This window comes from Lethenteron reissneri, chromosome 67 (genome assembly GCF_015708825.2).
Source record: "Lethenteron reissneri isolate LAM-NWPU_2019-01 chromosome 67, ASM1570882v1, whole genome shotgun sequence".
In the NCBI taxonomy this organism is placed as follows: domain Eukaryota; kingdom Metazoa; phylum Chordata; class Hyperoartia; order Petromyzontiformes; family Petromyzontidae; genus Lethenteron; species Lethenteron reissneri.
In genome coordinates, this window is record NC_083845.1 from 8838211 (window position 1) to 8859388 (window position 21178).

The 21178-nt window shown below is 57.4% G+C and overlaps 1 protein-coding gene and 1 non-coding gene across 2 annotated transcripts in view; both read left to right on the forward strand.

The window, feature by feature from the left end:
- Positions 1-7195, forward strand: part of LOC133360138 (collagen alpha-2(I) chain-like) — a 71670-nt gene extending 64475 nt beyond the window's left edge. Inside the window, exons 57-64 of the mRNA XM_061578725.1 lie at positions 160-213; positions 2299-2364; positions 2531-2620; positions 3319-3487; positions 4255-4367; positions 5197-5274; positions 5639-5836; positions 6909-7195. Coding sequence (XP_061434709.1) covers positions 160-213; positions 2299-2364; positions 2531-2620; positions 3319-3487; positions 4255-4367; positions 5197-5274; positions 5639-5836; positions 6909-7061 — 921 coding nt within the window. The 3' untranslated portion in view covers positions 7062-7195. The remainder of the gene's footprint in view (positions 1-159; positions 214-2298; positions 2365-2530; positions 2621-3318; positions 3488-4254; positions 4368-5196; positions 5275-5638; positions 5837-6908) is intronic.
- A 4831-nt stretch (positions 7196-12026) lies between these two features.
- TRNAR-UCU (transfer RNA arginine (anticodon UCU)) lies at positions 12027-12115 on the forward strand. The gene is given in 2 exon segments: positions 12027-12063; positions 12080-12115. It is a non-coding gene; the product is annotated as a tRNA-Arg (tRNA).
- The last annotated feature ends 9063 nt before the right edge of the window (positions 12116-21178 follow it).

Genomic DNA, 21178 nt, shown 5'->3' on the forward strand with positions numbered 1-21178 from the left:
AAGGCGGCCGGGCGTGGTGCTGGCCACACCAGCACCCCTCGCGCGCCGGTCCGGCCTTCATAGGTGCCGCTCGCCGACGGCACTTTCCCCAGCAGCCTGTGTGGGCTATACGAGGGGGGGGAGCACCTTTGTCTTTGTTACCTGTCTCTCTTCCCCCAGGGAGAAAAGGGAATCAAGGGAGAGAGCGGACCCAAGGGATCGCCCGGCCCCCCGGTAGGTAAATTCAGCATTCACGTTTCGCAAGAAGCAGTCGAACTAAAAACACGTTTTTCCATGTCTACCAGGTTCAGGTGTCACTGCGCCGTATCGCAATTTGTTTTCAGAAGCGACCTGTTCCATCGCACAACGATCGCCGTCGCAAAACACCTCCCCCATCACCATCGTCATCATCACGTGGACATTTACAGCAGCAGCCAAATAGTCTGAAGCGTGCGACGTCGACTCGACACGTGGAGGGCGACAATCGCAATGACCCCGAGGCAAACTCCACGGCTCAGGGTGCGGCCGGCGAGGGAAGGACTCGTTGAACCGTCGCCTTTCTCTTTGCTGCGTGCATTTATTTACGTTGTTCCCAACGTGCATTGCACGTGTGATCATCACGCGGAGACAGTCGAACACGTTTCAGGCTTTCGCGACCAATATTATTCATGATAAAGGTTTTTGTTGGGTTCGATCGCGTAAGTAACAGGTCCCTGCGGGGTGGGCTGGTAGGAACGACCCCGCCCCTTACCGACGTAACCCCGCCCCAACCCCGTGTAGCCCCGGCCTCCACCTCGTGGCCACGCCCCCTGCCGCCGTAGCCCCGCCCAGCCCCGCGTAGCCCCGCCCCCTGCCGCTGTAGCCCCGCCCAATACACCCCTAGCGGGGGAGAGATTCCCAGGCCTGGCTCTAGGCTGGTGACCCGCCGACGACGGAGGGGTTGGGAGTTAATTTTAATGTAAAAGCTTAAAATTTAAATGTTTCTATTTAAAAACATCGGGGAATGTAACATTGTTAAACATTAACTCCCTTTCACACACGCGGGGGTACGATACGAAGGGAGAGTTTCAGGCCTAGTTCTAGGCTTTAGGCCTAGCTGTAGGCTTTAGGCCGCTGTGAGTAAATTTTTAATTGAAATGTTTTAATTATTAATGTAAAATCTTTAAATTTAAATGTTTCTATTTAAAATTAAAAGCTATCTCATGGAATTAAAAGGGAATGTTACACTTGTAAGGGAATGTTACACTTGTTTAGCCAGGAAAGCCTCACTGAGTCTAAAGGTTTTTGTAGGATCCTGCCAAGTGTTTGCAGTAGGGGGCGATGTTGCTACACGGACGGACGGACGGACGATATAATCTATTGTAGGCTGGTTCACTTCGTTCCTACCAGTATAAATGTGTCGTAACCCTCCACCAGCCGACAGCCAATTAGCAAGTGATTTGTCACTTAAACAAAACGCCAATTAGTTACTAGTATAGTGTAGTGTGTAGTGTATGGTGTAGTGTGTAGTGTATAGTAGTGTAGTGTATAGTGTAGTGTGTAGTGTAGTGTATAGTAGTGTAGTGTCTAGTGTAGTGTATAGTAGTGTAGTGTATAGTGTAGTGTATAGTAGTGTAGTGTATAGTGTAGTGTGTTGGAGAGTAAATCCACAACATCTACAATGTGAGTAGTGCCGTGACGTTTCGCCAGTAATTACATCCAGCACCATTGGGCGATTTGCCAGAATGGTGAAGCAATCCACCTGCGTCCCGTCTTAAATATTGCAGGAGGATTGGGTTCATTGATGACGTCGTCTTGCTCTATTTAAGACGGGACGCAGGTGCATTGCTGCACTATTCTGGCAAATCGCCCGATGATGCTGAATGTAATTACCGGCGAAATGTCGAATTATATTGCCAGTGTCAATATAAGAATAGGGTTTCCCCCTTTTTTCTGGCAACAAAACAGTTGTGTTAAGATGTTAAAACACCAAACTGAAACCTTTTGCAAGGAATCACGTCTGCAATTAACCACAATACTTGTGGTGAAAATACAAACAACAAAACACACTCTGACAGTATCTGCATTGTCTTTGAAACTGATTGTTCCACACCAGAGACAGCTTTCGTCTCAAACAGCTGTCCGCCTTTTGGCGGCTGCGCTCTGTCACCTTCACCGCTGCACGGGGCGGGGGATGTCGCTCAAATAACTCCGATGACCGCATGGGGAGGCCCTCACCCTGCAGAAATATTCAGAATATTTGTTGCTGTCACTGAAACGGTGAAATATTTTTTTTCCGTTCCTCCTCCTTCCTCTCCTCCCGTCGCCGCTCGCCGTCAGGGCCGGCCGGGGCCTCCCGGCCCACCGGGCCCCAGCGTGGTCGCCACCGGAGCGGCCCTCGTCAAGGTGAGAAGTTACGCGGCCCCGGTGGGCGGGCGGCGCGGCGGGTCCTGCCACACCACCCCTCGCGGCCATGACGGCCCTCTCAGCAGCTGCTCGCCCATGGCACTTGCCCCCAGCGGGCTGTTGAAGGCTATACGGGGGATCTTTGCCTCTGTTGTCTCCGCACCAGATGCTCTCTGCGGGCTCCGCGGCCTCGGGGCTCGAGTCCACGACGACGCGGGGGCCCCCCTCTCCCCGCACGGCCGGGCCCCCCAACGCGGTGAGAGCCCAATACGGCTCGAGCCAGCCTAAGGCAGACCGCGTGTCCCGCGTTAAACTAAAACTACAGGCCACTCCTCTACTTACGAACACTCGACTCGCGAACTTCCGGAGATACGAACAAACCCGGTCCGTACGTCCAGAGCCCGTTCGGACCGAGCGTCGTGAGGTCAACCGCCCCGCGAAATTGATGGCGGCGGTGGCATCGTCATCTACGGGAGACGATACAACTTTATAAAGCCATTCCCCGTGTTCAGTGTACGTGCCGTACAACACGTTTGGAATCGACAGGAGTAAAGTTGGACTTACGAACAATTCGACTTATGAACAGACCTCTGTAACCTAACTCGTTCGTAAGTAGAGGAGTCCCTGTGTGAACATTGTTTATTTACCAGGTGTAAGGCCCCAGTCAGCTATGTAGCCCAACGAAGTGGTGGCTTATCGTCGTCGTGCGGAGATGTATTGCAGCCGAACACTCTAAACGCGCGACGTCGTCGACTCTAAATGTGGGAGGGGAAAAAACCGGAGGACCCCGAGAAAGAATCCCCGCGGCCGCCACGGGGAGGGAGAGGCACGCCGCGACCTCCACGCGTCAGGGGTCAGGGGTCGGGATCGAGTCCCACGATCTCCTGCACACCGGGCGAGGTCAAGCGAGCGAGGGGACTCCCTCTCCCCCCCTCCCCCTCCCCCGTGGCGCAGCGCGCCGTCGCCAACGACGCGGACTCTGCGCTGCTGGCGCCGCTGCTGGCGAGGCTTGGCGCCCTGGGGAGCCGGGCGGAGCTGGCGCTGGGCGAGCTGCAGGGCACGCGCCAGCGCCCCGCCACCACCTGCCGGGACCTCGCACTCTGCCGGCCCGGCCTCAGCGACGGTAGCAGCCGGCGGCCCCCCCCCCTTCCTTCCCCCCCTTCCTTCCCCCCCTTGCCCCACCCACAACACCACACCGACCTCCCCTAGCCCATGATGTCATAGCGTCTGCACACCTGACCCATGACGTCATAACACCTGTACACCATGGCCATGACATTGTAACGCCTGTACGCCTGGCCCATGACGTCATAACACCTGGCACGTGACGTCATAAAACGTGCACCTGGCCCACGACATAACACCTGTACAATTTAACACCAATATCATCCATAATGCAGGTTTTTTTGGGGAGGTTAGATCGCGTAAATATAAATGTGTCATTAAGCCCACCACCACCCGATATCACCTGACCCATGATGTCATAACACCTGTACGCCTGGCCCATGACGTCATAAAACCTTTACACCTGGCCCATGACGTCATCACACTTGTACACCTGCCCCATGACGTCATAAAACCTTTACACCTGGCCCATGACGTCATAAAACCTTTACACCTGCCCCATGACGTCATGAGTGAGTGTTGAGACCCGGTGGTGAGGCTGCCCCGCATGAATAAGGGGATGTGCGTGTGTGGTGGGGAGCGGTGGCGCATTGGTTAGCGCACTGAAGATCATCTGAGCCGGTCCTGGGCCTCTCCCGTGTCGACTCAAAGCAGTAGCTGGCGTGGCGTGTAAACATCACCGCTGGGGAGACAAAGGTGGCTAGGCGAGGTGTTTGGCTGCTACAGTCTGTCCCAGGCTACACGGGGGACCTTGTCCTTTTGCAGGGTTCTACTACATTGACCCCAACCAGGGCTGCCCCCACGATGCCCTGCGTGCCTTCTGCAACTTCACCGCTGGCGGGGCCACCTGCGTCTCCCCGCTCACCGCCTCCCTCAAGGTACGGGGGAGCGGGGGGGGGGGGGCGCTTAGCGGGAGGAGCCGGTGAGATTAACCGAGCGTCGGTGCCCACAAAAGTTACAACTAAATGTGAATTTACCACGTGTAAGGCCCCCACCGAGCTACGATATAGCTGTGGCTGTATCACAAATGATAGCTCAAACGAAGTGGCTTATCAAGTGGATATTTATAGCAACCGAATACTCTAAACGCGTGACGTTGATTCGAAGTGTGTAGGGGGAAAAAACGGAGGATCCGGAGAAAAATCCACGTGACCACGGGGAGAGAAAGAGAGACACGCAAACTCCAAATATACAGCAGCAGGCGTCAGATTTGGATGTCCGCTGGTGAGATTCGGACGTCCGTAGCACGGGGGGGGGGGGGGGTCGATTCTGTGTCGGCAGCCTGGCAAATGACCAGCGGTGAAACTAAATAGCTAAGTAGTCAATACGCCTCCTCCCCCACCCGTGTGTGTAGCCTCCGCGTGTTTTACAACGAAGGTTTTGTAACTTTGTTAACTTTTGTGCACGTCCCATCAGCCGCTCGGCCATTCTGCGAGCGCATGATTTAATCTCGCCAGCGTGGGGTTTCAGTTTATTGTTTTATTTTTGTTTCACCCCAGAGGGGGGGTAGGGCCCATAGAGATAAAATTATTTTTAATTTTTAGGGATAAAATGATTTTTACTTTTCTGTTTTATTTGATCTCGATGGCCTGCAGATGGACTGACCGGGGGGGGGCGGCTAGGTTTAGACTTCACTTCCAAGTAAATTGGCCGAGTAATAGGGTAACTTCAGTAATCGTAAATTAGCAAACCGCGATTCTGCCCCAGGTGCCGTCGGTGACCCCAGACGCGGGAGCGGGAAACGGTTCCGACACGTGGCTCCATGGCACCCCGCTACAGGAACAGGTTTGGCGACCCCCTTCCTGCTGTCCCAGAATGCAGTGCATCTCATTGCTGTCCCAGAATGCACTGCGTCTCACTGTTGTCCCAAAATTCACTACGTCTCACTGACTGTTGTTCCAGAATGCACTTCATCTCACTGCTGTCCCGGAATGCACGGCGTTTCACTGGTGTCCCAGAATGTACTGCGTGTCACTGCTGTCCCAGAATGCACTGCGTCTCACTTAATGCAGTACCAGAATGCAAAGCAGCATCTCACTGCTGCCCCAGAAAGAGGTACGGTTCACGTGTCCCGGTTGAGCCGCCCGGAAGACCGACAGCTCTACGCACGTTGCGAGCGAGCGGACGACTGCGTTGCCCCCCACTGCAGGTGGCGTACGAGGGTCTGCACACGGTGCAGCTGAAGTTCCTGCGGCTGCACAGCACGGGGGCCAGGCAGGGCGCGACGGTGCCGTGCGCGAGGACGGCGGCGGAGGCGTCGTCGTGGCGCGTCTCCCTGCTCGCCGACAGCGGGGTGGCGCTCACGCACGGCCACCCCGACGTGTCGCTGCCCCACGCGCCCTGCCAGGTTTGCCCCGCCAAACGTGCCGATCGATGCGCCTCCCCTCCCCCCCCGCCACCTCCTGGCGCACGCCGGCGGATAGACGACCGCGGTCCGCCGAGGTGCCCAGATGTCGTGTCCCTCGCCTGGCACGCAGGAGGTCGCGGGTTCGAGCCCGACCCTGACGACGCCTGTCTACTGGGAGTTTGCGTGTCTCTCTCCCTGCCGGCGTGTCGTGTGGATTTCTCTCCGGGTCCTCCGGTTTTTCCCCTCCGCATTTAGAATCAACGTCACGAGTTCAGAGAGTATTTGGACTCGGCTATAAATTCCCACCACATGATGATATCAGCCACTCCGTTGGAGCTATCGTTTGTGGCTTCGTGGGGGGTGGGGGCGGAGGCCTTACCTGGTACGTAAAATCGTTTAGTTTTTACATTTTAGGCTCGAGGCTTGAATGTTCAGCGTGGCGCTTGCCATCCCCGCGTCCCGTTGCGAACCCCAATTTTACAAACGCGACAATGAAATGTGTTGCACCTGCAAATCGCTCAATTGGGATTGCGCAACGAGTGTAGATCATCATCACAACCTGCCCTACCGGTTGACGAATATTTATATACGCGCTATATACATATATTTTAAATCACATTTAACTTCATTCACGATTTATGGGGGTCAGATCACCACGTAAGTAGAATGTGCATGAAAAATAAGAATGGGTGCTTTACTCCTTTCTGGCAACAAAACCTGAGTTGTGTCAAGATGTTCAAACACCAAACAGAAACCTTTTGCAAGTGAACAAGACGGCGTGAACCACACACAGCGCTGGTGGTGAACATGCAAACACACATGGCTCTGATGCATTGTCTTTGAGACTGATTGCCCTACACCAGAGACGGCAGCCTTCTTTAGGGGCTGGTCTCTCACCACCATGCGTAGCCTGCCGTGTTGATCGGAGGTGCGGGACACGGCCGATTCATCTCTAATCGGCCGTGTTTAGCAAGCAAGCCGCGGCCGATGGAAAAATGTCGCAACGAGGCGAGCGATCCCGGCGCTCACCCGGCCTGCGCCCCACCCCCCGCCCCCCGCCCCGTCTCGCCAGGGCCAGGGCGCGGAGGTCGAGGTGGAGGTCGAGTTGGAGGTGCGCACCGAGGACCTGGAGCTGCTGCCCCTCCGGGACGCGGCCGTGACGGCGGCGGACGGCGGCCGGCGGGACGAGCGCCCGGCCACGCTGGGGCCCGTGTGCTTCCTCTGACAGCGGCCACGACTCACCCCCCCCCACTCCCTCCCTGCACCCCCCACTCCCTCCCTGCACCCCTCGCTCCCTATAACCCCCACTCCCTCCCTGTGCCCTGCACTCCCTCCCTGTGCCCCGCACTCCCTCCCTACACCCCCACTCCCTCCCTGTACCCCCACTCCCTCCCTGCACCCCCCACTCCCTCCCTGCACCCCTCGCTCCCTATAACCCCCACTCCCTCCCTGTGCCCCCCACTCCCTCCCTGTGCCCCCCACTCCCTCCCTGCACCTCTCCCTCCCTCCCTGCATCTCTCACTCCCTCCCTGTGCCTCCCTGCTCCCTGCTGCTCGCTCCCCGCTCCCCGCTTCTCCACCCAACTCCACCGCCCTTCCTGCTACTCCCCGCTCACTCGCTCCCCACTGCTCCCCGTGGCTCCCCGCTCACTCACTCCCCATGCCTCTTACTCATCACCACTCCGAGTCTCCTCCGGAATCCTCCCCACTGCTTGCTGCTCATGCCCACCACCCCCCCCCCCCCGACCCTCCTCATCCCCTCCTTATCCCCTCCTCATCCCCTCCTCATCACCCCCAGGTCCTTCCTTGCGCTCCCCATCACCGGGCGCGCTCAAAACGCTCCGTGGATCATGGCAGCGAGACAGAAGAACACAAACATTTGCTGCTGTTGTTGATAATTATGGGGACGGGGGGGGGGGGTACTCACGAAGCCGGGGGCCGGGATGGACTTTTCGGAGCGCCGGATCCGGTGGATTTTTTTCCTCCGGGCCGGACGAAGACGGCCGGAGGAGGCCAGGGGCCAGGGACGAGGGGTCTGCGCGGAATGCGGAAACTCTCACCACCTCGCTCCGTGCTCACCACAGCCTCACCTCACTCCCCCGCCCCCACCACCCCCCACGATCATCACACATCAGGCCTACCCACCGCTCACCACCACACGTCGTCTCATCCCTGTCGCCATCGTCACCAGCAAGCGGCGCCTCGAAGTGGCGGCGACGTCACCACGGCGCTTGTGCCAGGCCAGGTGCACCTCGAGTGCCGCCGATTCCCACGCTCACCACTCAACAGCCTCTACACTCACCCTTGCTCCTCACCCTCACCACTTGACGATCGCCGGCACCACCTCGCGCCCCTTCACAACAACTCCCACCGCTCCCCCCGCGCCATCGTGGGCAACTTGCGCGCTCGACCGCGAACAACCACGGGAACCCAGCGCGCGTGCGCGTGGCTTCTACAGCAACGCACACAAACAACACAACAGGTGACGATTCAGGCAATGGTCCTTCACCAAACACCTCATCCCTACGCTCACCGCACCGACGCTTGGATTTCCCATCCCTCTCTCCACCTGGGCCCCGCCTCGCCCGACCTACGGACCCCCCTGGCCGCGTCCCCACCACGGCGCCGCGTCCTCGCGGAGGCCACGGGTGGCGCGGCGCTGTTGGTGGCCGGCAGAGGGGGAGCGAGCACGGCTGCTTTGTCTTTGTCTAAAACAGGGATAAAGATGCCCCGTATAGCCTGTAACAGACTGTTGGGGCAAGTGCTGTAAGCGAGCAGCACTTGTGAAGGCCGGCACTGTGGCACAAGAGGGGTGGGTGGCCAGTGCCACGCCCGGACGCCTTTTTAAGACAAACCGACGTTTAATGGCCAGGGCTTGAACTTTCAGCCAGGCTTAATCACGGGTGACTGCCGGGATCGCCTTCTCCGATCCGACCGGCCGCCTCCGTTCTCGATTCGAATCCCCGGAGCGCAAATGTGGTGCCGGCTCACAGCTGGTGACCTCCGAAGCAGTCCCCACAAGGGTGGAGGTCGAGCACCCACGCAGGCGCCCAATTCGCAAGCGCAGGACGACATCGCGAGCCCCCGGCAATCGTGGCCCAATCCTCACACTCGAATTAGAAAATTAGCGGCGACTACATTTTTTTTTATTTAACGTTTGGCACGAGCGTGAAAAATGAGCACAGGCGTTACCCTCGCCTGGCAATAGAACAGGATTCATACTCTTAGGTTTTTTTCGGTAAAGTCACGTAGGTAAAAAATAAATAAAAATTAAAAAAATAATAGAAATAAAATTTATAAATCACAACGTTTCGGAGGCAACACAAGTCTCCGTCATCAGGTGGGACCGTCACAGCTAAATTTACTGTATCCAGTGAGGAGCTTCTAATCTAGAATAAAACAGGAGTTGTGTTAAGATGCTCAAACACCAAATACGATACCGTTTTCAAAGCATCAAGTCTGCATTAATCCACACGCACTTGTGGCAAGATATGCAAACAAAATATGTCGGCACTCTCCGCCTTGTGTGTTTGTTTCCCAGGTCTCAGAGGAGATGCTGCATCTCGAATGGCTCGCATCTGGTTTGAATAAAGGACATTGAATTGTATAGAATACGGTCACTCTGCTGGCAGTAGGATGATAATGATATTTAATCGTAATCTTTACAAAGACGCATGCGTTTTTCTTTTCCCTCTTCTCCTGATTGTAACAAATGGGTTTGTCGAATGCAGAGCGGCCTTCTAGTGTCACGAATTCTTCTTCGATAGCAGGGGGGGCGGCCAAACCACGTTTCGTGAGGCCCACGTGTGTCTCACGGCCAGCTCGAGTTGCCCGGACGATGGAGACGCTGTTGACGCCTTCACTTTTCATTCGAGATTTGAAACGGGGGCTGGGGGAAATCTGCGGAATCCTGAGCGGCAACCTATTGGCCCCGACACACTCGCCCCTGGCCGTGAAAGCCAAGACGCGAGCGCTTACGCGGATTTCTAACTTTTTAATAAAAACTTTATTTAGAAACGGGGGGGGGGAGGGGGGTAGAAATATGCAGAATGTGGACGGGCAGTCCATTCGGCCCTGGGGCACTCGGCCCCGGCAGCGAGAGCCAAGACGCGAGCACGCCCTGGGGACGCGCTTTCGCGGATTTCTAACTTTTTAATAAAATCTTTATTTAGAAACGGGGGACGGGGGGGGGTTAGAAATATGCAGAATGTGGACGGGCAGTCCATTCGGCCCTGGAGCACTCGGCCCCGGCAGCGAATGCCAAGACTTGAGCACGCCCTGGGGACGCGCTTTCGCGGATTTCTAAATCCAAGGCTCCACGGCCAACTCGGCCGCGTGACCCCGCCTGTGGTGTGACCCCGCCCAGGGCAAGCGGCCTCTCTGTGCACGAATCCCTCGCCAACCGCGGATATTTCCTACCGCGGCATGTTGGAGGACCCCCCCCCCCCCCCCGCGGTTGACGAGGGAGGGATTTCCGTATGTTGCCAATGGCCAGCCATTTGTTAAAGCGCTCCGTGAGTTTGCGTCCTGTGACTTCTCGGCCATGCCAAGGGGTCGTTTCGCAATCTCGTCGGGGGTCGAGAGGACGTTTGGCCACCCCTATCTGCTGTGTCATTTTACAACAGGCGTTCCTCGGAAGATGATTGCAGGGTTTATTTTTCATTAAAAAGTTTTACTGGTAGGAACGAAGTGAACCAGCCTACAATAGATTATATCGTCCGTCCGATGTCCGATTAGGTGTAGCAACATCGCCCCCTACTGCAAACACTTGGCAGGACCCTACAAAAACCTTTAGACTCGGTGAGGCTTTCCTGGCTAAACAAGTGTAACATTCCTTATAATTCCCTGAGATAGCTTTTAATTAAAACATTTAAATTAAAAATTAACTCAGCGGCCTAAAGCTAGGCTTAAAGCCTAGAACTAGGCCTCAAACTCTCCCTTCGTATCGTACCCCCGCCATTTCATTTTATTATAGCCATTCATTTGTTCGTTCCTACCAGCCCACCCCGCAGGGACCTGTTTGTTATCTTATTTCCGAAATTGGCCTCGGGCGGTTGCGCTGTTGCTGGTGCCAATGTCTTTGCTGGCCAAAATATTCTGACGGCGGAATCGCAAACAGAAGACGGTCCCCCCCGGTCGTCGGCCTCTGGAGTTTGCTGCTGCGGCGACGTGAAGCGTCGTCCGAGACGTGCGTCGTGAACACGAATTGCTCTGCCAATCGAAGCGACGAGCCAGAAAACATGGAACGTTGGAGCCAACGCCAGTCCAACGGTTCCCACCACGCGCCGACGTTGGCACGACGTTGGGCCAATGTTTACTGGGGGGGCAGTCAAAACAAAGTTTTAATTCTAAATGTGTATAAGTCTTGTACGTGTAAATGACGTGGTGTTTCTTTTTTTGCTATTAAAATGTTTCATGTACATGTCTTTAATGTGCAGTAGTGCCTCGGAGATGTTAATTACCACGCCTGGTATACAGGAGGTCGTGGGTTCGATCCTGACCCTGACGCCTGCTGCTGCTGTATGTCTGTGGTTTGCGTGTCTCTCTCTCCCCCGCGTGGATTTGTCTCCGTGTCCTCCGGTTTTTTGTTCGCGACACATTTAGAATCGACGTCACCCGTCTCGAGTATCTTGCCGCTGCTGCTGCTCGACATGTCCACTCTGTGATGAGCCGCTTCGCTGAGCTATCGTTTGTGACAGTCTGGTCGCTTTTATAAATTAACTATTGCTCAGTGGGCCTCAACCTGGTCAAATGAAGAAAAATTAGTTTAGGTTAAATAGTTTTAGATTCTTTACCCCATCACAACCCGAGAGCGGACTTGCTTGCAGCCTCCGCTAGGTGGCGACACAAGCATTGATGACCACACAGACGCAAGCACCACACAAGTTGAACAAGTCGTCGTTGTAACCCCAAGGCTTTCCCAACAAATATCCATGAAGGTTGTTTTTTGGGTTAGATCGCGTTAACGTTTCGTTAATCCCACCACCACCCGACACGGCCAATTAGTCAGGTTTGTCACGGAAGCAAAACGCGGTAATTCGTTACTCGTTCTAGCACAGCGTGTCGAATTGTTAAACGTCGTGGGTTTACTCTCCTCCACGCCGAGGAGGGAAAAGAGCGGTCCGTGTGGCAGGGCCGGAGAGGTTAACCGCGTGGGTTACAGGCGCCGCGAAGGGGTTAAGTCGACAGTTGGCCCCGTGGCGCAATGGATAGCGCGTTGGACTTCTAGCGGACTGTGGCTGACATTCAAAGGTTGCGGGTTCGAGTCCCGCCGGGGTCGAGTATTTTATATTACAAGTTATGACGCAAATATCTTATATCGTCACTAAATATGAATTGATATGACATAAATGTGTGTGCAAGCGAAGGTCTCGATCGTTTGATAAATTAGAAACCCGTCGTTAAAGCGATACGTATACGATTCGCAACATCGTTTTTACGAGATGGCAGGGGTGGGGGGAGCGGGGGGGGGTCTCCGGTGGCCAAGAAGGAGCGGAGCTTCATATGGAGCGATTCCACGCAGCGTTGCGCATCTGAACCAAAGACTAAGACTAAGACCTCCACTCTCAAATGGGAGCTGGTCACGTGATACACACACACAGGTGTGTGTGTGTGTGATACACGTGATACACACACAGGTGTGTGAGTGTGAGATACACGTGATACGCACACAAGTGTGTGTGATACCAGTAATACACTATGCGTAAAGCAGGTGATGTGCTCACAGGTGTGCCTAGTACAGATGCGAGAGGGAGGGAGGGAGGGAGGGGGCAGCATGCTGCGGGAGTGATCCACGGGGATTTGGCGCAGCGGTTCTCGGGATCAGTGCGGCGCTAATTAAGCAACAACCTCTACCCCGACACACCCCTACACCTGCGACCCCTGTCACCACACTACCCCTAGCTCTACCCCTGTTACCACACGACCCCTTTCTCTACCCCTATCACGATCCCTAGCTCAACCTCTGTTACCACACGACCCCTTTCTCTACCCCTATCACTATCGCTATGTCTACCTCGATTACCACACGACCCCTTTCTCTACCCCTATCACTATCGCTATGTCTACCCCGAACTCTACCCTAATCCTGGCGCTAGCGAATGACGGACGGAGAGAGAGGGACAGGCGAGAGAGAGAGAGCAGGAGAGGGGTGCGCTGGATGGAAGGAGCTCCTGGAGAGTAAAGAAAGTCGCTAGCAGCGAGAGGGGGGAGAGGGGGAGAGGCCGTGCATGGGAGGGGAGAGTAGTGGAGAGTTGAGACAGAGGGGAGAGTGGAGAGGAAGGGGTGGGAGAGGTGAGAGAGGGGAGAGTGAGGGGGAGAGTGAGGGGGAGAGGGGGAGGGGTGGGAGAGGTGAGACAGAGGAGAGGGGGGAGGGGAAGAGAAGGGGTAGGAGAGGTGAGAGAGGGGAGAGGGTGGAGTGGAGGGGAGAGTGAAGAGGAGAGTGGAGGGGAGAGCGACAGACGTAGATAGACCATGATGGGACTCCTCTACGGAGCGCTAAGCACACACACACACACGGGCATAGACACAAACAGACACATAGACACATACAGATATCGACACACATAGACACACATAGACACAAACAGACACATAGACACATACAGATATAGACAGACACATTGACACATAGACACACACAGACACACACAGACACACATACACACACAGACACACATAGACACACACAGACACACACAGACACACACAGACACACACAGACACACACAGACACACACATACACACACAGACACACAGACACACAGACACACACAGACACACATGCACACACATACACACACAAACACATACATACAGACACATAGACACACACAGACACACAGACACACACAGACACACATAGACACACACAGACACACACAGACACACACAAAGACACACACACATACACACACATAGACAGACACGGCCACCGCACCACCGGAGTCGAGTCCAGGTGCAGCAGCAGCGGCGGCAGCGGCAGCGGCAGCCGCCTCCGCCATGCGCGCCGTCGCCTCCTTCCCGCGTCCCCTCGTCTCCCTCTGCGCTCTCCTGGCGCTGCTGCCCGCGGTCTCCTCCCGCTCCCCCTGCGGGGACCCCCTGCCCGGGTCCAGGGGCTCGAGCGGGGACCCCGCGGGGGACTCTGCGGGGTCTGGGGGGAACAGAGGGGTCCCCTTCCCGTGCCCGGCGGAGGTCACGAACCTTGCTCGCTTCGCGTCCCTCAGCGTGGAGCCCCCCGGCATCACGTGCGGAACGCCGGCGGAGACGTTCTGTGCCATGGTGGGTGGGTGGATGAGTGGGTGGGTGGGTAAATGAGTGGGTGGGTGGGTCAATGGGTGGGTGGGGAGTGAGTGGGTGGGTGAATGAATGGGGGAATGAGTGAGTGGGTGGGGGAATGAGTGAGTGAGTGGGTGGGTGGGGGAATGAGTGAGTGAGTGGGTGGGTGAGTGAGTGAGTGGGTGAGTGGGTGAGTGAGTGGGTGAATGAATGGGTGAATGAGTGAGTGAGTCAGTGTAGCGGTTAGTGCGCTGCGTCACCGGCGTTGGCCATGAGCGAGAATCGAACTCGAGTCGCCTGAGATCGTAGAGCCGCTCTCACCGCTCCACCACTACCCCCCTCACCCCTCTACCCTCTCACCCCCCCCCCCCCCCCCCACGAGGGCAGGAGAACCCCTACCTGTGCGACGAGTGCGACGCGCAGACGCCGGAGCTGTCCCACCCGCCCGAGCTCATGACGGACTGGGGCCCGCGCGCCTCCGCCACGTGTTGGCAGAGCGCCACGTGGGGCCGTCGCGAGCCGCCCCCGGCCCCGCTGCGCGCCACCGTGCGCCTCTCGTGGGGCGCGCGGCCCGTGGAGTTGGCGGGCGACCTCGCGGTGGCGTTCGGCCCTCGGCGGCCACCGCCCGGCGCGATGCTCGTGGAGCGATCGCGCGACCGCGGGCGCACGTGGCGCCCGTGGCAGTGGCTGGCGAGCGACTGCGCGCGCGCCTTTGGGATGCCCGCGCGTGGCGACGCGCCCATGACCGCCGCCAACGCGCTGCAGGTGGGTGGGTGGGTGAGTGGGTGGTTTAGTGGGTGGGTGGTTCAATGGGTGGGTGGGTGAGAGGGTGCTTGAGTGGATGGGTGGATGAGTGCGTGAGGGGGTGGGTGAGTGAGTGAGTGGGTTGGTTGAGCGGGTAGGTGGGTGAGTGGGTGAGTGAGTGTTTGAGTGAGTGAATGGGTGGTTGAGTGGGTCCTGGGTGAGTGAGTGTTTGGGTGAGTTAATGAGTATGGGGTTTTGTGGGTGAGTGATTGCGTCGGTGGGTGAGTCAGTGGGTGGTGGATTGGTGGCTGGGTGGATGAGTAGGTGAGTGGATGGGTGAGTGGATGGATGAGTGAGTGGGTGGGTAAGTGAAGGGTGAGTTTGTGTGTGTGCACGTGTGCGCGTGTGCCGGTTTGAAACATTCCAGCATGGCCTGCCTACGATCCACCCTGGGTGTAACCACAGGCTATCGCCACAGTGGCCGTGGTAGAAGCGATAAAAGAGTGACGAGGCACGGACTGAGCGCGCCTGTAAACCCACCGTGCGCCCGGCAGGTGTTCTGCACGGAGCGCTACTCCCAGACCTATGGCCTGGCACGGGGCGAGCGGGTGGCGCGGGTCGAGATGGAGGAACGCATCGCCCTGCTGGGGTCCCTCCGTGGGGCCCCCGAGCACCAGCCCGGCAGCCCGGGCCCCGAGGCCGCCCTGCGCGAATTCCTCACGGCCACGGACGTGCGCATACAGCTGCTGGAGCCGTCGACGGGCGACACGGGCGTCGACGCGGAGTCACTCTCCAAGTACTTCTACTCCATCGCGGACATCGCCGTGCCGGGCCGCTGTGCCTGCCCCCCCCAGCCCCAGGGGCCCCCCGCAGCGGCGGAGCAAAGACCTCCCACGGGGGCCGAGAAACCCCACGTCCGTTACGCCGGGCCGGATCGGCCACACGCCGGATCGGGCGTCCGTCACCACGGAGCGAACGTCCATCACGCCGGAGCAGCTGGTCAAGGCGCTGTACCAGATGGTCATCACTCTGGACCAGATGGCCATCACGCTGTACCAGATGGTCATCACTCTGTACCAGATGGCCATCACACTGGACCAGATGGCCATCACGCTGTACCAGATGGTCATCACTCTGGACCAGATGGCCATCACGCTGGACCAGATGTCCCTCACGCTGTACCAGATGGTCATCACTCTGGACCAGATGGTCATCACGCTGTACCAGATGGTCATCACTCTGGACCAGATGGCCATCACACTGGACCAGATGGCCATCACGCTGTACCAGATGGTCATCACTCTGGACCAGATGGCCATCACACTGGACCAGATGGCCATCACGCTGTACCAGATGGTCATCACTCTGGACCAGATGGCCATCACACTGGACCAGATGGCCATCACGCTGTACCAGATGGTCATCACTCTGGACCAGATGTTCATCACGCCGGACCAGATGGTCATCACACTGGACCAGATGTCCCTCACGCTGTACCAGATGGTCATCACTCTGGACCAGATGTCCATCACGCTGGACCAGATGTCCATCACGCCGGACCAGATGTCCCTCACGCTGGACCAGATGTCCCTCACGCTGGACCAGATGGTCATCACACTAGACCAGATGTCCATCACTCCGGACCAGATGGTCATCACGCTGGACCAGATGTCCCTCAGGCTGGACCAGATGTCCATCACGCTGGACCAGATGTCCATTACGCTGGACCAGATGTCCATCACGCTGGACCAGATGTCCCTCACACTGGACCAGATGCCCCTCAGGCTGGACCAGATGTCCATCACGCCGGACCAGATGTCCCTCACACTGGACCAGATGTCCATCACGCTGGACCAGATGGTCATCACGCCGGACCAGATGTCCCTCAGGCTGGACCAGATGTCCATCACGCTGGACCAGATGTCCATCACGCCGGACCAGATGTCCCTCACGCTGGACCAGATGTCCATCACGCTGGACCAGATGTCCCTCAGGCTGGACCAGATGTCCATCACGCTGGACCAGATGTCCATCACGCCGGACCAGATGTCCCTCACGCTGGACCAGATGTCCATCACGCTGGACCAGATGCCGATGACACCAGACCGCATTTTCTCGACACCAACCCGGGTCTTGGTGACACCGGACCGGATCTTGACAACACTGGGCCGGATGTCCACGACACCGGACCGGATTTTGACGACAGCGGAGCGGACGAACAGCTTGGATTGCCGACCTCTCCCATCGAACCCGCTCCTCTTTCTGCAATCTCCTTCAGTAACATCACGGGTGAGGGTGGTGCCAGGGCGGTCTGTGCCACGTGGCAGAGTGTCAGTGTGGTGGTGGTGTCAGTGTGGGGGTCGGGGTGAATTCAGTGTGGGGGTGGTGTCAGTGTGGTGGTGGTGTCAGTGTGGGGGTCGGGGTGAATTCAGTGTGGGGGTGGTGTCAGTGTGGGGGTCGGGGTGAATTCAGTGTGGGGGTGGTGTCAGTGTGGGGGTGGTGTCAGTGTGGGGGGGTGGTGTCAGTGTGGGGGTGGTGTCAGGGTGGGGGTGAGGGTGGGGGTGTCGGGGTGAGGGTGTCAGTGTGGGGGTGTCGGGGTGAGGGTGTCAGTGTGGGGGTGTCAGTGTGGGGGTGTCAGTGTGGTGTCAGTGTGGGGGTGTCAGTGTGAGTTGAGCTGCTGTCTCCGCAGGGTGCCAGTGCCACGGCCACTCGCGCCGCTGCGTGCCCGTGGGCGAGCGCGCGCTCGCCTGCCTCAGCTGCCGCCACAACACGTGGGGGCCGCGCTGCGAGCGCTGCCGCCCGGGCTACCGCCGCAACGCCAGCGCGCGACTCCACGAGCACACCGCGTGCCGCAGTGAGGCCGGCACTCGCACGCTCACTCACCCAACCACCCAGTCACTCACTCACTCACCCACTCACCCAGTCACCCACTCACCCAGTCACTCACTCACCCACTCACCCAGTCACCCAGTCACCCACGCACCCAGTCACCCAGTCACTCACTCACCCACTCACCCAGTCACCCACTCACTCACTCACCCACCCACCCACTCACCCAACCACCCAGTCACCCACTCACTCACTCACCCAGTCACCCACTCACCCAGTCACTCACCCACTCACCCAGTCACCCACCCACCCACTCACTCACTCATCCACTCACCTAACTACCCACTCACTCACTCATCCACACACCCAGTCACCCAGTCACCCACTCACCCAGTCACCCAGTCACCCACTCACTCACTCATTCACCCACTCACCCAGTCGCCCAGTCACCCACTCACTCACTCACTCACCCAGTCACCCACTCACCCACTCACCCAGTCACCCACCCACTCACTCACTCATCCACTCACCTAACTTCCCACTCACTCACTCATCCACACACCCAGTCACCCATTCACCCAGTCACCCAGTCACCAACTCACTCACTCATTGACCCACTCACCCAGTCACCCAGTCGCCCAGTCACCCACTCACTCACCCACTCACCCACTCACCCACTGACCCAGTCACCCACCCAGTCACTCACTCACCCACTCACCCACTCACTCACCCACTCACTCAGTCACCCACTCACCCACTCACCCACCCAGTCACTCACTCACTCACTCACCCACTCACCCAGTCACCCACTCACTCACTCACTCACTCACCCAACCACTCACCCACTCACCTAGTCACCCAGTCACCCACTCACTCACCCAACCACCCACTCACCCACTCACTCACCCACTCACCCAGTCACCCACTCACTCACCCAACCACCCACTCATCCACTCACTCACCCACTCACCCACTCACCCACTCATCCACTCACCTAACTACCCACTCACCCACTCACTCATTCATTCACTCAACCACCCACTTACCCACTCACTCACCCACTCACCCATTCACTTAACTACCCACTTACCCACTCACTCACCCACTCCCCCCCCCCCCCCCCCCCCCCCCCACTCTACCCTGTGGGGCCCCAGGCTGCCAGTGCGAGCCGCTGGGCTCGCTGCACCGGCGCTGCGACGCCTCTGGGCAGTGCGACTGCCGCCCCGGAGCCGCGGGCCTCAACTGCAGCCGCTGCCTGCCCGGCTACCACTGGGACGGGGGCTGCCGAGGTAGAGCACGGGCTCACGTGAATCCATACCCTCACGTGAACTCAAACTCACGTGAACCCACACCCTCACGTGAACCCACACCCTCACGTGAACCCATACACTCACGTGAACCCACACTCACATGAACCCATACCCTCACGTGAACCCATACTCACGTGAACCCATACCCTCACGTGAACCCACACCCTCACGTGAACCCACACTCACATGAACCCACACCCTCACGTGAACCCACCCTCACGTGAACCCATACCCTCACGTGAACCCACACTCACGTGAACCCATACTCACACGTGAACCCAAACTCACGTGAACCCATACCCTCACGTGAACCCATACCCTCACGTGAACCCATACCCTCACATGAACCCACACACTCACGTGAACCCACACCCTCACATGAACCCACACACTCACGTGAACCCACACCCTCACATGAACCCACACCCTCACGTGAACCCATACCCTCACATGAACCCACACACTCACGTGAACCCATACCCTCACATGAACCCACACCCTCACATGAACCCACACACTCACGTGAACCCATACCCTCACATGAACCCATACTCACACGTGAACCCACACCCTCACATGAACCCATACTCACACGTGAACCCAAACTCACATGAACCCACACCCTCACATGAACCCATACCTTCGTGTGTTTGCGGGCTGTGTTTCCAGACACGGTAGTTTCAGGCCAGGGCGCTCCTGCACGGATGCAATATTCTCTGTCCATATACAACAGCAGAGGGGCAGGGAATTTCAACAAGACCTACATCTCTGCTTTATTGACCTGGTCAAGGCCTATGATACCATCAGTAGACCTGGGCTCTGGGTTGTTCTTGGTGATTTCGAAGTCCTTGATTCTCAGCTCACAATCATTAAGGACCTTCATGATGGTGAGCAGGCCCGGGTAAAGCTGCGTGGCCAGGAGTCGGAGCCATTCCCTGTTCACCTTGGGGTGCGACAGGGATGTCCTCTGGCTCCCACATGATTTAACATCATCATCTTTGGCCACGTAGTTCGAGAAGCTTTCCATGGCTGTACCAAAGGAATTTCCATTTGGTACAGATATAATGGGAGGCTGATTGATGCCCGGGTGCGGTCAAGAGACGGCTCCCTATTGTTCAACCCATTGTTACATTTGTGGATGATCTGGTGATTGCTACTCACTCAGAAGAGTGGTTGGAGGCGCTGCTGCTGAGACTGGAGCGTGCCACTAATAGGTGGGGCCTTACCATCAGCCCCACCAAAACTAAGCGCCTGCCTGGGTATTTTGTACCATCGGACACTCCACCCACACAACTCCCAATCGGTGATGGGGCAGTTGTGGAGAGAGTGGAGAGTTTCCCATACCTGGGCAGTGTGCTTATGGCCGGCTCCAGTTTAACAGCAGAGGTCTCACTCAGACTCAGTCTAGGGCATTATCTTTTCATCGGCTGCGTAACGCTGTGTGGAAGCTACCTGGTCTGTCGCTCCGCACGAAGCTTCAGGTCTTCTCGGCCACAGTCATTCCCTCCCTTCTCTACGCTTGCGAAACGTGGAACCCCCTAATGGAGCATCTTCGCCGGTTAGAAACATTTCGGCTAGCCTGCCTACGATCCATCCTGGGTTTAACCAGGCTGGATTGTGTGAGGAGCTCACCAATCCTTGAAAAATCTGGGCAAAGTCCCATCGGTGAGCTCCTCCGGCAGGCAAGGCATGCGTTGGCTGGGTCATGTAGCCCACATGCCCAGCCACCGCATGCCTAAACAGCTTTTGTTCGGACGGATCAAGGGGGCTAAACGGGCGCGGCACGGGCTGGAGAGCGATGGAGTGATGTGGTACAGGAGGACGTGGAGCTGAGTGGACTTGCCGATGACTGGTACCAGCGGTGTCAAGATCGGCCTCTGTGGAGGAGGCTCGTGAAGGACGCTACTGGGCAGTTGGAGGCAGTCGCCCTCCAACAACAACGGAGGGCGGAGGAGCGACGCTCACAACAACGAGCGGAGCGCCGGGTGGCTAAAGCACATCAAGTTGGTACAGTAGGGAGCACAGGTGGTGCATCAGCCAGTCATCTCGGTCAGTCGACCCGTGGCACCTGCTGGGTCTGCCCCGTGACCTCCTGCCAGCGGGCGTTCGACACTTCGCGTGGCCTCAAGGTGCACTTGGCCTGGCACAAGCGTCGTGGTGACGTCACCGCCACTTAGTGGCG